We start from the raw sequence: 16,958 nt of genomic DNA on the forward strand, positions 1-16,958 counted from the left end.
GTTAGGTTAGGTTAGGTTAGGTAGGTTAGGTAGTCGAAAAACAATTATTTCATGAAAACTTGGCTTATTAGGCAAATCGGGCCTTGCATATTAGGCTGAGAAGTGCGTTCTGGCTACTAGGTACGACATATATATATATATATATATATATATATATATATATATATATATATATATATATATATATATATATATATATATATGTCGTACCTAGTAGCCAGAACTCACTTTTCAGCCTACTATTCAAGGCCCGATTTGCCTAATAAGCCAAGTTTTCCTGAATTAATATATTTACTATAATTTTTTTCTTATGAAATGATAAAGCAACCCATTTCATTATGTATGAGGTCAATTTTTTTTTATTGGAGTTAAAATTAACGTAGATATATGACCGAACCTAACCAACCCTACCTAACCTAACCTAACCTATCTTTATAGGTTAGGTTAGGTTAGGTAGCCGAAAACGTTAGGTTAGGTTAGGTTAGGTAGGTTAGGTAGTCGAAAAACAATTAATAATTGAAAACTTGGCTTAATAGGCAAAACGGGCCTTGCATAGTAGTCTGAGAAGTGCGTTCTGGCTACTAGGTACGACATATATATATATATATATATATATATATATATATATATATATATATATATATATATATATATATATATATATATATATATATATATATATATATATATATATATATATATGTCGTACCTAGTAGCCAGAACGCACTTCTCAGCCTAATATGCAAGGCTCTTTTTGCCTAATAAGCCAAGTTTTCATGAATTAATTGTTTGTTGACTACCTATCCTACCTAACCTAACCTAACCTAACTTTTTCGGTTACCTAACCTAACCTAACCTGTAAAGATAGGTTAGGTTAGGTTAGGTAGGGTTGGTTAGGTTCGATCATATATCTACGTTAATTTTAACTCCAATAAAAAAAATTGACCTCATACATTATGAAATGGGTAGCTTTATCATTTCATAAGAAAAAAATTAGAGAAAATATATTAATTCAGGAAAAATTGGCTTATTAGGCAAATCGGGCCTTGCATAGTAGGCCGAGAAGTGCGTTCTGGCTACTAGGTACGACATATATATATATATATATATATATATATATGTTGTTGAATATGACCGAAAAGGTAAGATTAATAGTTATAACACCAATCTTCTCATTATTTCTTATGTTTTTCTTCTCTGTCGGTGATAATAAAAATAACAATTCTCCGAAATTAATTTTTTTAATTGTCTGACGCCTGAATGCGTTTCATAATTCGTATTACATTTTCAAAGACTTAATTTACACACAAATTCTTCGTACTTATACTCTATTGGATATGGTGATATGGTAAAAATTTTTGGGTGAGGTGACAAACACTAGACAGACACGAATCAATGGGTATAAATTGGATATGTGAACATATGAATGTTTCACATATGTTTGTTTCGTGTTCTGTCTTGTGTTTGTCACCTCACCCAAAACTTTTGTACCATATCACCTCATCCAATCGAGTATAAATATGAAGAATTTGTGTGTAAATTCTGTCTCTGAAAATGTAATACGAATTACGAAACGCGTTCAGGCGTCAGACAATTGAAAAAATTCATTTCGGAGAATTGTTGTTTTTATTACCACCGATAGTGAAGAAAAAAATTTGAAATATTGAGAAGATTGGTGTTAGAATTATTAACCTTACCTTTTCGGTCATACTCAACAACATATGTTTACAAGAAAGACTGCTACCAAAATATACTAATATATATATATAACTGAAAACTCACACCCCGGAAGTGACTCGAACCCATACTGCCAGGAGCAACGCATCTGGTATGTACAGAACGCCTTAATCCACTTGGCCATCACCACCAGACAAAAACTGATGGTAGCTGAGGCTATTTAGAACCCAAAGTGTGCCCCAAAGAATGAGGTGCTTTGATAAAATGCTATGCCAAAGATAACGATCTGAGTGCCGGTGGGCTGATGGGCTAAATAGCCACGGCTACCATCAGTTTTTGTCCGGTTGTGATGGTCAAGTGGATTAAGGCGTCCTGTACATACCAGTTGCGTTGCTCCTGGCGGTATGGGTTCGAGTCACTACTGGGGTGTGAGTTTTCAGTTGCATATAGTCCTGGGGACCATTCAGGCTTGATCGCATTTGTGTTCCTCATGGGTGCCCCAAAGAATGAGATGATTTGGTAAAATGCTATGCCCAAGATTACCATCAGAGTGCCGGCGGGCTGATGGGCTAAATAGCCTCAACTACCATCAGTTTTTGTCAGGTCGTGATGGTCAAGTAGATTAAGGCGTCCTGTACATACCAGTTGCATTGCTCCTGGGAGTATGGGTTCGAGTCACTTCTGGGGGTGTGAGTTTTCAGTTGTATATAGTCCTGAGGTTCATTCAGGCATGTTTGCATATATATATATATATATATATATATATATATATATATATATATATATATATATATATATATATATATATATATATATATATATATATATATATATATATATATATATATATATATATATATATATATATATATATACAAATAGATAAATGTACATAGATGACCACATTAGAAATGAAGAATAAAGGGTCAGTACTTTCTTATGGTAAATTGCATGTATTCCCAGAGATGATTAGTGAGAAATTGGGCAAGAAATAGCAGCAAAATAGTGCCCAACTGTTACCCTGAAAAAAGTTTCCCACGCCAGTGTCTGAAACCAGTTGTTACTATTTTTGTTGTAATTTCGTGCTCAGTTTCATGCTACACGGCTGTGTAGACATATGCAATTTGCCATGCAACAGCGCTGAGATCACATTGTTTCCTTGCGCGTGCGTGGTCGTGTTTACCTTCTTGAGGTTGTGTTGTGATCTCTTTCCTCATTTATTTATATAGAAAGAGATATGAAAATTCTGCTTTGGTTAACGAATTTGTTGTTAACTGGTCTTAAATAAAACGTAGATAAACGAAATTTGTGTTTAATTTTATCTGAATCTCTTTTGATTTTTGTTTTAAAGTGATTGAAATTATATCTGATAATTGTGTTTGTATAATTCTTTTGTCGTTCATACATTCTTTAACTAGTGTTTCTGGAGTGAAACCTTGTGTTCAACTCCACATTTCTGATGATCATGCAAGGAGAAATACTCAGTACTAGGTTCTCTTGTATTAGGTTAGGCTATAATCCGTTTGGTTATACTAATTATATTAGGTGGTATAAAAAATTCAAACGTGTATAGAATTGTTTTTCAGGTAACCAAAACGTTTTGCCGCTTTATAATACCACGTTCATTTCCGGTCATAACGAGGTGATTTGACTTTGGTTTCGGACTCATTATTGTGTGGAGGACGGGCTGCATTACACAGATATTATAATTATTCCTAACAGCATTTCCCAGGGCCGTACAGGCAATGTCATTCATTATGTTTAAACAACAATGTTCTGTGGACTGTTATTTACACCTCAAGTCTGTCTTGAGTGTTAAACAAATATAAAAGAAGTAATCAATTCAAGGCACCGAACAAATATCGTCATTCTTTAATAACTGGAAAGTTTATCTAAAAAGTACGATACATTAATTAAATATGAGTCACAATAACAGCACACAACGTGGACAATGGCTTTATCAAAATCCCATGCTTAAAACCGTAACTAATTTTACAAATCATTACAATACTGGCTGGACAATACCAGTCTACATTAAACATTCAATTTATGGCATACATTGTGTGAATATTTATCAAACATTTTGAAAGAAGATATACTCTACAGATCAAGTGAGGTTTCACATTAGATGGTAAGACCTGTATTGGCACAATATGTCACCATTCACAGGATGGATATGGGGTGCACAATAAACTAGCAGCCTCCGGCGGCTACAATCAATCAATGTCACACAATGAAGACATTTAGGAGTAGAACTCATATGAACCACCCATTCCATGACATTGTAGATATTTGTACATCCTCATCATTCTACGTCAACAGAGTCTGGGAATATCTCGGCTCCAAATCCCTCCGAAGACACAGGTCATATAGCAGCGATCTGACGTTAAATGAACTCAAAATGCCTGCACACTAACAGCAATCTCTTTATAATTCCAAATATCCAAATGAGTCTCCCTACCTTCCCAGCTGATGAGTTGTATTATCCGGTTCTGTGGAGCCGCTCCACCTTATATATACATATATGTCGTACCTAGTAGTCAGAACGCAATACTCGGCCTACTATGCAACGTCAGATTTGCATAATAAGCCAAGTTTTCCTGAATTTATGTATTTTTATAATTTTTTCTTGTGAAATGATAGAGCTATCCATTTCATTATGTATGAGTTAATTTGATTATATTTGAGTTAAGACTAACGTAGATATATGACCAAACCTAACCAACCCTACCTAACCTAACCTAACCTATCTTAACCTATCCTATACAAACTCAACTGAGTCAATAATTTATGTTCGTAATATAATATAGTAATAATAATTCAAATAAACTATCTGGAGCAATTTATTGAAAATAAAGAAAATCACTCGGCCTATTAGGCAAATCAGGCATATTAGGCAAATATATATATATATATATATATATATATATATATATATATATATATATATATATATATATATATATATAATTATAAATTATATTATTATAAATTATATAATTATAAATTATATAATTATAAATTATATAATTATAAATTATAATTATAAAATTATATATATATATATATATATATATATATATATATATATATATATATATATATATATATATATATATATATGTCGTACCTAGTAGCCAGAACGCACTTCTCAGCCTACTATGCAAGGCCCGATTTGCCTAATAAGCCAAGTTTTCATGAATTGTTTTTCGACTACCTAACCTACCTAACCTAACCTAACCTAGCTTTTTCGGCTACCTAACCTAACCTAACCCATAAAGATAGGTTAGGTTAGGTTAGGTAGGGTTGGTTAGGTTCGGTCATATATCTACGTTAATTTTAACTCCAATAAAAAAAAATTGACCTCATACATAATGAAATGGGTAGCTTTATCATTTCATAAGAAAAAAATTTGAGAAAATATATTAATTCAGGAAAACTTGGCTTATTAGGTAAATCGGGCCCTGAATTGTAGGCTGAGAAGTGCGTTCTGGCTACTAGGTACGACATATATATATATATATATATATATATATATATATATATATATATATATATATATATATATATATATCATTCATTGTTAAGTAACATTTCCTATTAACCATTGTTTCCGGAAACGTAGGAGTGGCCAGGGATAAGTGAGTACCTAAAGAAAACAAAGCGGAGTTTACTGGATGGGTGATTTCCCAGACAAAATTATTTTATTAGCTTATGAATTATTTTCTCAAGTGGGAGTTCGAACATAAACCCAAATAGGAGATTGCAATGAGTGCGGGGATGGACACTCATCATATGTCTAGATCATTTCCTCTATTCAAAATGAAGCTGGCCATGGCTGCATGATCAACATCTTGCAGGCCCCATAATTCACAGCTATTCAAGGGTAGACTTTGTTCAATAACTTTACTTTCGACCAGGTATCAAGATGACCAAATTCACTAATGCTGTTTGTTCTGACCTTCAAGTTTTTAATTGCATCAGAAAAATGGACAAGTGGGCTCTTCGAAGATATAATATCCCCCAGATACCTTCAAAAGATTGCTAGAATCAACTTAACAATAGAATCAATAATCAATAGTAGCAACTTGACTAGAATATGGCATGAAGTTTTATATTGGGATCACGATAAAACTACTACTCTGCGTTACAAACAAACAGCATTTTCTTCAGAGCGGACATTATTTCATTTCAAAGCTAATTTGTTTACCTGATATGATATATATAAATATCTAACGATAACAGGAAATATGTTTCTGCTTGGCAAGTCTCTTAAGCAGTTTGGGGTGTTCTACTTTGTTGACACTCCAAAGTTTCTGACAGAGACAACATAAGTACCTTATAGAGTTATAGAACTGAATAGTTTCCCGCACCACGAAGCTACAGTGTGTTGTTAAATAATCAGTTTTGTATCTTAACTAAAACTCAGAGGTGTCGGGTTCGTTAGCTAGAAATTCATTAAGCACACACTCAAACACTATGTTTAATAGTGTGTTTAGGGCAAAATCTCCACGGTTATCAGAGGAGGACATAAAAGGTCTTTGGTGTGGGAGTAAGTACAGAAGTGTTTATTACAGATGGCGATGTACCATGGGAGAAACAGCCTGTAAGGCACATAGACATACAGGTGATGTACCAAGGGAGAGACAGCCTGTAAGTCACATAGACATACAGGTGATTTACCATGGGAGAGTGGGAGAGGCAGCCTGTAAGGCACATAGACATGTGATGTACCATGGGAGAGACAGATTGTAAGGCACATAGACATACAGTGTCAGCGTCCCTTGTGTAAGGGCGTCAGAGTATAGTAACTCCCATTATTTAGCTTTCGTAATCATTATAATGGTAACAGTATTAAGGTGTTTAACATTAGAGGCAAGGTGTATGCAGGTGTGATAAATGGACGAAGATTATATATATATATATATATATATATATATATATATATATATATATATATATATATATATATAGTTACCACTGTTTGGGCAAGAGGTTAACTGTGTGGTGTGTGTTCAGCAGGTACTCTGGTGGCGGTGACAGCTGTCAGAGGGTCCACAGCCAAACTTCCCTGCAACATTAACTCCGTCAACCCCGAGGACCCGGTGCTCCTGGTCCTCTGGTACAAGAACGCTTCCGTCACCCCCGTCTACAGGTACTGTCTTTTGCTCATTAGGAACTGTTTATCCGTTTGGAGATGCAGTTCCTGTCTTCTTCCCTGACTTCCCTGTTAGAGTGATTGTAGGTAAATGCGGCCTTTCCTCTCCGTCTGTATATTGATTTGTGCAAGATGGCTGCTAATTATATAACTTGTGTACGTGCAATCATCTCCTGCGCTCGTTGCAACCAAGAGGAATGTCACTACTCCAGTATGAGCACTAGAGTGTTCACGTTACTGGAACTCTTCTGTAGGATGCTGGCGGGAATAAATGTCGAATTGCCATAACTCTGTGTTAACTATCGGCAAGCTCAACTCTACTTCAATATGCAGGTTTCAACCCCAGGGAAATCTTGAACATTGGAACAATAGGGAATACCGTAGGGTTTTGATCGAGTCATTTACTTGAATAAAGGAGTTCGTTCACTAGATTTGTGACATCAATATTGACATCATGTGTGACTAACTTGACCCATATTTCAGAAGGAAAATTATTATAGGAAGTATCGAGGTACTAATATATATATATATATATATATATATATATATATATATATATATATATATATATATATATATATATATATATATATATATATATATATATATATATATATATAAAGATGTTCTGTTTACTTAATTTGCTTTACTGCATATTCATTCTACTTGGAACTTTTTGTTTTGAGTAGCTGAATCTTAACAACAACAAACAGACACCTGCCTCATTAGACGTTGAGATGTAAGTCTCGTCCTCACCACACACTCAGACCTTGACAAAGCACTCAGGGGAGTGCGAATGACTTAAGACTTAAAAAAGTTTTTTTTTTTTTTTTTGAGATATATACAAGAGTTGTTACATTCTTGTACAGCCAATAGTACGCACAAGTACACATTTTTCTGTTGAGTTAAACAGAGGCTACAGTTAAGGATTTGCGCCCAGTAAATCCTCTCCAGCCAGGATACGAACCCATGACAAAGCGCTCGCGGAACGCCAGGCGAGTGTCTTACCACTACACCACGGAGACTGGTAAATTATTTAATTCTTTACATAAATTTCACAAATACACAATTGCGGGTTTTATCCTGTGTTATTATGTCTGTGAGAACACATTACCCTTTCTTATTTTATTCATTATTAATAGCCCGTGAAATGCGGACAATTATATGAATAACAGAAGTTCCTTAAATATGTTTAGTCAGAAATGTCAGAAACGCATTCACAAAGAAAATTTATTAAGGTAAATACGTCAAAAGACCTAAACCATTATATAATGCTTAATGATGAATCAGGCTATTACTATAACACAGTATTTACCTAGTTGTGATTGCGGTGGTTGTGCTTCGGCTCTTTGGTCCCGCCTCACAGCTGTCAGTCAACTTGTGTCCAGATACAGAGGGGGACATCGAAGTCAATAACCAAACTACTCCCCAACACATCGTTGAACACCTCACGACAAAATTGTTATTGGATAAGATGTCCTTTATCTAAGAAGTGATGAGTGTTTAAGAGAAAGTTAATCAGCTGTCACGTTCCTATAGAAATTGTTCCTTACGGAGCTTCTTCTGACGTTCGTTTGGGAGGCTTTGAGTCCTGTACCATCAGTTTGCGAGGCTCTGAGAGCTGGACCATCAGTTTGCGAGGCTCTGAGTGCTGGACCATCAGTTTGCGGCGCTCTGAGGGTTGACCCATCAGTTTGGGAGGCTTTGAGTGCTGGACCATCAGTTTGCAAGGCTCTGAGTGCTGGACCATCAGTTTGAGAGGCTCTGAGTGCTGGACCATGAGTTTGCGGCGCTCTGAGGGTTGAACCATCAGTTTGGGAGGCTCTGAGTGCTGGACCATCAGTTTGCGAGGCTCTGAGTCCTGTACCATCAGTTTGCGAGGCTCTGAGTGCTGGACCATCAGTTTGGGAGGCTCTGAGTGCTGGACCATGAGTTTGCGGCGCTCTGAGTGTTGAATCATCAGTTTGAGAGGCTCTGAGTGCTGAACCACCAGTTTGCAAGGCTCTGAGTGCTGAACCATCAGTTTGCGAGGCTCTGAGTGCTGAACCATCAGTTTGGGAGGCTCTGAGTGCTGAACCATCAGTTTGCGATGCTCTGAGTGCTGAACCATCAGTTTGCGAGGCTCTGAGTGCTGAACCATCAGTTTGGGAGGCTCTGAGTGCTGAACCATCAGTTTGGGAGGCTCTGAGTGCTGAACCATCAGTTTGAGAGGCTCTGAGTGCTGAACCACCAGTTTGCAAGGCTCTGAGTGCTGAACCATCAGTTTGCGAGGCTCTGAGTGCTGAACCATCAGTTTGCGGGGTTTTGAGTGCTGAACCATCAGTGTACGGGGTTCTGAGTGTTCAACCATCAGTTTACGGGGTTTTGAGTGCTGAACCATCAGTTTGCGGGGTTTTGAGTGCTGAACCATCAGTTTGCGATGCGCTGAGTGCTGAACCATCAGTTTGCGAGGCTCTGAGTGTTGAACCATCAGTTTGCAAGGCTCTGAGTGCTGGACCATCAGTTTGGGAGGCTCTGAGTGCTGAACCATCAGTTTGGGAGGCTCTGAGTACTGAACTATTACTTTGCGAGGCTCTGAGTGTTTAACCATCAGTTTGCGACGCTCTGAATGTTGAACCATCAGTTTATGAGGCTCTGAGTGCCGAACAATCAGTTTGCGGGGTTTTGAGTGCTGAACAATCAGTTTGCGGGGTTTTGAGTGCTGAACCATCAGTTTGCGGGGTTTTGAGTGCTGAACCATCAGTTTGCGGGGCTCTGAGTACTGAACCATCACTTTGCGGGGCTCTGAGTGCTGAACCATCAGTTTGTGACGCTCTGAATGTTGAACCATCAGTTTGGGAACTGTTAATGAAGATGATGAGTTACATTAACTTGGCTTAAGAAATGATGACCAAACCTCACCTCAGAAGATAGAGAAGCGACGACGTTTCGGTCCCTCCTGTACCATATCAAGTTATCCTAGACCATAATCACACGACACGATAATGGTTCAGGAAGGACCGAAACGTCGTTCCGTCCCCATCGTCTGAGTTGTGGTTTGGTCATTAAAACTGTTTAAGATCTCTTGTGCAAACGATGAACCAGTAAGGTAGCAGAGGGCTGAAAATAATACTGGTACTTAATTCAACTAAAAGGAACTTCAGTTTAACACACACACGGAAATCAACAGTTTTTTTTTGTGCTGGACGTCACAGTGATGGGTCACCGCCCCGTGGCTAATGAGTCCAAATGTGAAGTATTCCAAAGAAAAGCTCAATTGTTTCTCCAGACATGGAAGGGTGAACGGGTGGAGGTGGCTGCCAAAAGGTTGGAATAGTGTGAGATTAAGTGTTCGTAGCTGTACACGGCTTAACTATAGTATACATTGGGTTCACGTGGCAATACACGGCGTAGCTATGGTACATATAAGATTCACGTGGCCATTGACTACGTGAACATTATGACTATTGACCATTACCCAAGAGTTTCTAGAAGCACCATCCCTAATGACTAATACATGCATGTTCCTTCAACTCTGATGTGTTAGTCATATATATATATATATATATATATATATATATATATATATATATATATATATATATATATATATATATATATATATTATATATATATATATATATATATATATATATATATATATATATATATATATATATATATATATATATATATATATATATATATATATGTCGTACCTAGTAGCCAGAACGCACTTCTCAGCCTACTATGCAAGGCCCGATTTGCCTAATAAGCCAAGTTTTCCTGAATTAATATATTTTCTCTAATTTTTTTCTTATGAAATGATAAAGCTACCCATTTCATTATGTATGAGGTCAATTTTTTTTTTATTGGAGTTAAAATTAACGTAGATATATGCCCGAACCTAACCAACCCTACCTAACCTAACCTAACCTATCTTTATAGGTTAGGTTAGGTTAGGTAGCCGAAAAAGTTAGGTTAGGTTAGGTTAGGTAGGTTAGGTAGTCGAAAAACAATTAATTCATGAAAACTTGGCTTATTAGGCAAATCGGGCCGTGCATAGTAGGCATAGAAGTGAGTTCTGGCTACTAGGTACGACATATATATATATATATATATATATATATATATATATATATATATATATATATATATATATATATATATATATATATATATATAATAAAATATTTATGATCGATGTTCCCTTCGGGAATCTTAATTTTAAGATGAATAGGAAAACCAGGGATATACTGAACATCTTGTATCAGAATCTTTACTTTAAAAAACATAACGTTTCGAATATTTCTCGTATTCATCATCAGATCTAAAAGAAAAAACAGAAATCACAATCAAATAGCTGGTAAACAAAGAACTCGTACTGAATATAATTGCCTATCAAAGAAAGGAAAATGCTTAAAAAACAAAACACTTAAGCGCACTTAAAGTGATCAATACAAATAACACTTATTAACTGTCACATATATTAAAACTAATTTAAAATCCATTAAACAAGATGAAATTTATAACTACTAAAACAAACCATTCCATTAAACTTACGTGAAGTGATCAGAAGTGAAACTTGATACCTAACACATAGATACTAAACACTATAACAAATATTTATATAATGACTACAAATCTTCAAAAAATGTATGTAAAATACAAACAGAATAAACGACAATTATAAAGGACTAACCAAAATCTTATAAAAAACTCAAATATTATTTAATTTTATTTAATATTTGAGTTTTTTATAAGATTTTGTTTAGTACTTTATAATTGTCGTTTATTCTGTTTGTATTTTACATACATTTTTTGAAGATTTGTAGTCATTATATAAATATTTGTTATAGTGTTTAGTATCTATGTGTTAGGTATCAAGTTTCACTTCTGATCACTTCACGTAAGTTTAATAGAATGGTTTGTTTTAGTAGTTATAAATTTCATCTTGTAGTTTAATGGATTTTAAATTAGTTTTAATATATGTGACAGTTAATAAGTTTTATTTGTATTGATCACTTTAAGTGCGCTTAAGTGTTTTGTTTTTTAAGCATTTTCCTTTCTTTGATAGGCAATTATATTCAGTATGAGTTCTTTGTTTACTAGTTATTTGATTGTGATTTCTGTTTTTTCTTTTAGATCTGATGATGAATACGAGAAGTATTCGAAACGTTATGTTTTTTAAAGTAAAGATTCTGATACAAGATGTTCAGTATATCCCTGGTTTTCCTATTCATCTTAAATATATATATATATATATATATATATATATATATATATATATATATATATATATATATATATATATATATATATATATATATATATATATATACATATATATATATATATGTCGTACCTAGTAGCCAGAACGCACTTCTCGGCTTACTATGCAAGGCCCAATTTGCCTAATAAGCCAAGTTTTCCTGAATTAATATATTTTCTCTAATTTTTTTTTATGGAATGATAAAGCTACCCATTTCATTATGTATGAGGTCAGTTTCTTTTTTATTGGAGTTAAAATTAACGTAGATATATGACCGAACCTAACCAACCCTACCTAACCTAACCTAACCTATCTTTATAGGTTAGGTTAGGTTAGGTAGCCGAAAAAGTTAAGTTAGGTAAGGTTAGGTAGGTTAGGTAGTCGAAAAACAATTCGTGAAAACTTGGCTTCTTAGGCAAATTGGGTCTTGCATAGTAGGCTGAGAAGTGCGTTCAGGCTACTAGGTACGATATATATATATATATATATAACTGAAAACTCACACCCCAGAAGTGACTCGAACCCATACTCCCAGAAGCAACGCAACTGGTATGTACAAGACGCCTTAATCCACTTGACCATCACGACCGGACATAATGAGGTGATAGCCGAGGCTATTTGAACCACCCCACCGCCGGCACTCGGATAGTTATCTTGGGCATAGCATTTTACCAAATCACCTCATTCTTAGCGGCACACGTGAGGAACACAAATGCGAACAAGCCAGAATGGTCCCCTGGACAAGATAACTATCCGAGTGCCGGCGGTGGGGTGGTTCAAATAGCCTCGGCTATCACCTCATTATGTCCGGTCGTGATGGTCAAGTGGATTAAGGCGTCTTGTACATACCAGTTGCGTTGCTTCTGGGAGTATGGGTTCGAGTCACTTCTGGGGTGTGAGTTTTCAGTTGCATATTGTCCAGGGGACCATTCAGGCTTGTTCGCATATATATATATATATATATATATATATATATATATATATATATATATATATATATATATATATATATATATATATATATATATATGTTTCATTGAATATGACCGCATATTCTGTATTTATTATTTTCTGGTTTAGGGCTTCTATCCCTCTAACTATTTTCTTAGCATCAGGGCTTAATTGAAATAGGAGTTCTCCAAAACTCATTTTCGTACTTTTAAGGTGAAGAAAAGAAGTGATTTACTATAGAGTGTATTACACTTATTTGTATAATTTGCACGACGTTTCGAACCTCCATGGTTCATTCTCAAGTGAACAGATCTTACAATACTAGTTGATTTTATACCCGCATTAGGTCAGGTGATAATACAATGAAGGTGAAAACATGGGGGGATACATAAGGGATAAACATAGGGGCTGCAGAAGGCTTATTGGCCCATACGAGGCATCTCCTATCTAAACACAAAGATTAATCCAGTGTAATTGGCCTGTTATGTTGGACATTGTCTTCTGTGTTGGCATCGATATGTTCTTGTCTTGTCCTTACTCTCTTGGTGGGTAGAGTAAATAGTTCCGTGATTTGGGTGTTCATGGTAGGTCGCTCTATTCTTATGTGAATTGCCTCAAGAATTTGTAATCTTCTTGAATCTTGGGTTTTGTCTATTATGCAAGTATTCTTGTTCAACATTTCTCTTGTTAGAGTAATGTCATGGGCTTGTCTCATGTGATTCCTAGGGGCACCAGATTGAAGATGGCATGTCAAACGCCTCGTCAGCTTGGTCGACGTCATACCTATGTACTTACATTGAAGGTTACATCCTTCGTGGGGGCAAGTGTACATGTATACAACGCTTGACTGCTGTAGAGGGTTCTCCGTCGGCTTCGGGCTGTTTTTGATAAGGAGTTCGGAAGTCTTCTTGGTTTTGTAGAATATTATCAGGTTTATGTTTTGGTTAGGAGTAGTGCTTTTTACTCCTTTACGGATTATTTCTTTCATTATTCTTTCCTCTTTTATATGTTCACTGTGCATGGTTGATTTGTAATATAATTTTATTGGGGGTGTTGTGGTTTCTGTTCTAGGTTCTGAATTATACCAACGGTCCAAGTGTCTTCTTATAGCAGCGTTTATTTCCGCGTTGCTATATCCGTTGTTCACCAATACCTGAGTTACTCTTTCAAACTCTCTACTCACGTTGCTCCATTCAGAGCAGTGGGTAAGCGCTCGACGAATATAAGCATTGAGAACACTGGCTTTGTATCTTTGGGGGCACTCACTTCTACCGTTCAGGCATAATCCTATGTTGGTGGGCTTGGTATATACGTTGGTGCTTAAAGAGGTTCCTGTTTTTGTTATTAGTACATCCAAGAATGGCAGACTGTTATTTTCACTATTTTCATGTGTAAATCGGAGTACTGACTCTCTCTCTAGGTGTCTTTTTAGGTCAATTAGTTCATGTGAGTCTTTTACTATTACGAATATGTCATCTACATAACGGCAGTATACAGTTGGTTTTTGTCTGCTACTGAAGACCCTATCTTCGATGGTTCCCATATAAAAATTAGCAAATAAAACTCCTAAGGGGGAGCCCATTGCTACTCCGTCTATTTGTAAATACATGTCTCCTTGTGGACTGATGAAAGGGGCTTCCTTTGTACATGCTTCGAGAAGACTTTTCAAGTGTGGCTCAGGTATGTCTAATTTGGGGGTGCTCTCGTCTCTGTATACTCTGTCCAGTATCATTCCTATGGTTGTGTCGACTGGGACGTTGGTAAAAAGGGATTCAACGTCCAGGGAAGCGATGATTCCATCGGGCTGGGTAGATTTGATCAATTCTAGGAAATCTGCTGATGATTGTAGACTAAACTTACTTGGAGTGTATGGAGTTAGGAGTTCATTGAGTTTCTTTGCCAGGTGATAAGTTGGGGTTGGTATTTGGCTGATTATAGGGCGTAGTGGGTTACCTGGTTTATGCGTCTTAACATTGCCGTAGGCATATCCTAAGCCATAGTCGCCTTGAAGTTTATTGAAATGCACACTACCTTTCTTTGCATAAACCTGATAATATTCTACAAAACCAAGAAGACTTCCGAACTCCTTATCAAAAACAGCCCGAAGCCGACGGAGAACCCTCTACAGCAGTCAAGCGTTGTATACATGTACACTTGCCCCCACGAAGGATGTAACCTTCAATGTAAGTACATAGGTATGACGTCGACCAAGCTGACGAGGCGTTTGACATGCCATCTTCAATCTGGTGCCCCTAGGAATCACATGAGACAAGCCCATGACATTACTCTAACAAGAGAAATGTTGAACAAGAATACTTGCATAATAGACAAAACCCAAGATTCAAGAAGATTACAAATTCTTGAGGCAATTCACATAAGAATAGAGCGACCTACCATGAACACCCAAATCACGGAACTATTTACTCTACCCACCATGAGAGTAAGGACAAGACAAGAACATATCGATGCCAACACAGAAGACAATGTCCAACATAACAGGCCAATTACACTGGATTAATCTTTGTGTTTAGATAGGAGATGCCTCGTATGGGCCAATAAGCCTTCTGCAGCCCCTATGTTTATCCCTTATGTATCCCCCCATGTTTTCACCTTCATTGTATTATCACCTGACCTAATGCGGGTATAAAATCAACTAGTATTGTAAGATCTGTTCACTTGAGAATGAACCATGGAGGTTCGAAACGTCGTGCAAATTATACAAATAAGTGTAATACACTCTATAGTAAATCACTTCTTTTCTTCACCTTAAAAGTACGAAAATGAGTTTTGGAGAACTCCTATTTCAATTAAGCCCTGATGCTAAGAAAATAGTTAGAGGGATAGAAGCCCTAAACCAGAAAATAATAAATACAGAATATGCGGTCATATTCAATGAAACATGTTTGAAAGAAAACCTGCTGCCAGTATACACCAATATATATATATATATATATATATATATATATATATATATATATATATATATATATATATATATTTAAAGTTGTATACTTAACTCTCGTGTTTAGGAGAGTTGTGCCTTAAGCAGAGACACTGTGTCTTCCCATATTAACAGGGACTTGATGAAATTAATGTCTAAATGACCCCTCACTTGCTCTGGTGCTCTTGGGAGGTGTTGATCTTTGGGGTATTTAAATAGTCCGAAATTACCATCTCTTTTAAGGGTCTGAGCGGTGGTGCAGAGGGTTAAGGCGTACCTGTTATGCCAGTTGCTGGAAGGCTTCTGTGCTGGCTAGGGTTCGAGTCTCCTGGTGGGAAAGTGTTCTAAAGTTGTATATATATATATATATATATATATATATATATATATATATATATATATATATATATATATATATATATATATATATATATATATATATTTATATATATATATATATATATATATATATATATATATATATATATATATATATATATATATATATATATAAGTGTGTTTTGGTACATATAAAAAGAAACTGCGTTCTATGGCCTCATCTGCCGTTTCCATTAAAATTATTTTCTACTCTCCACAAAGAAGAATATTGCACTTCACGACAGTTGCCTTAAATGTTTCTGGCCAAAAATGTTTCTACAAAATAGATAATAACCGTAATAAAGCTGTTGTAGAAGATAACCGCCAGTAATATGCAATTAGTAAAGCAATTTTAAGAAGATAACATGTCCAACAGTATAGTCGTCGCCAGGGAGACATTAAATGTAGCCTTTAGAGCGTCGTTGCTCACTATATCCATCCCTAGACGGCTTTTACCACCCTGGATTTTAGCGACCCCCCCCCCCCCCCCCTGCACTCCCTGACAGCTACTTGGTTAAAGCGCGCGTACTTATTCCTCTCCATCTTCTTGCTAATGAAACAATTATCCTTATGTTGGTCTATTCCTTCCTTCTGGTGATGTA

The 16,958-nt window shown here is 36.0% G+C and overlaps 1 protein-coding gene across 1 annotated transcript in view; it reads left to right on the plus strand.

Moving 5' to 3' along the window:
- The window catches only part of LOC138370615 (uncharacterized), a 528,029-nt gene that overhangs the window by 418,042 nt on the left and 93,029 nt on the right, over positions 1–16,958 (plus strand). The window contains exon 3 of the mRNA XM_069335171.1: positions 6,700–6,832. Coding sequence (XP_069191272.1) covers positions 6,700–6,832 — 133 coding nt within the window. The remainder of the gene's footprint in view (positions 1–6,699; positions 6,833–16,958) is intronic.

Source organism: Procambarus clarkii, chromosome 4 (assembly GCF_040958095.1).
Source record: "Procambarus clarkii isolate CNS0578487 chromosome 4, FALCON_Pclarkii_2.0, whole genome shotgun sequence".
NCBI classification, from domain to species: Eukaryota; Metazoa; Arthropoda; class Malacostraca; order Decapoda; family Cambaridae; genus Procambarus; species Procambarus clarkii.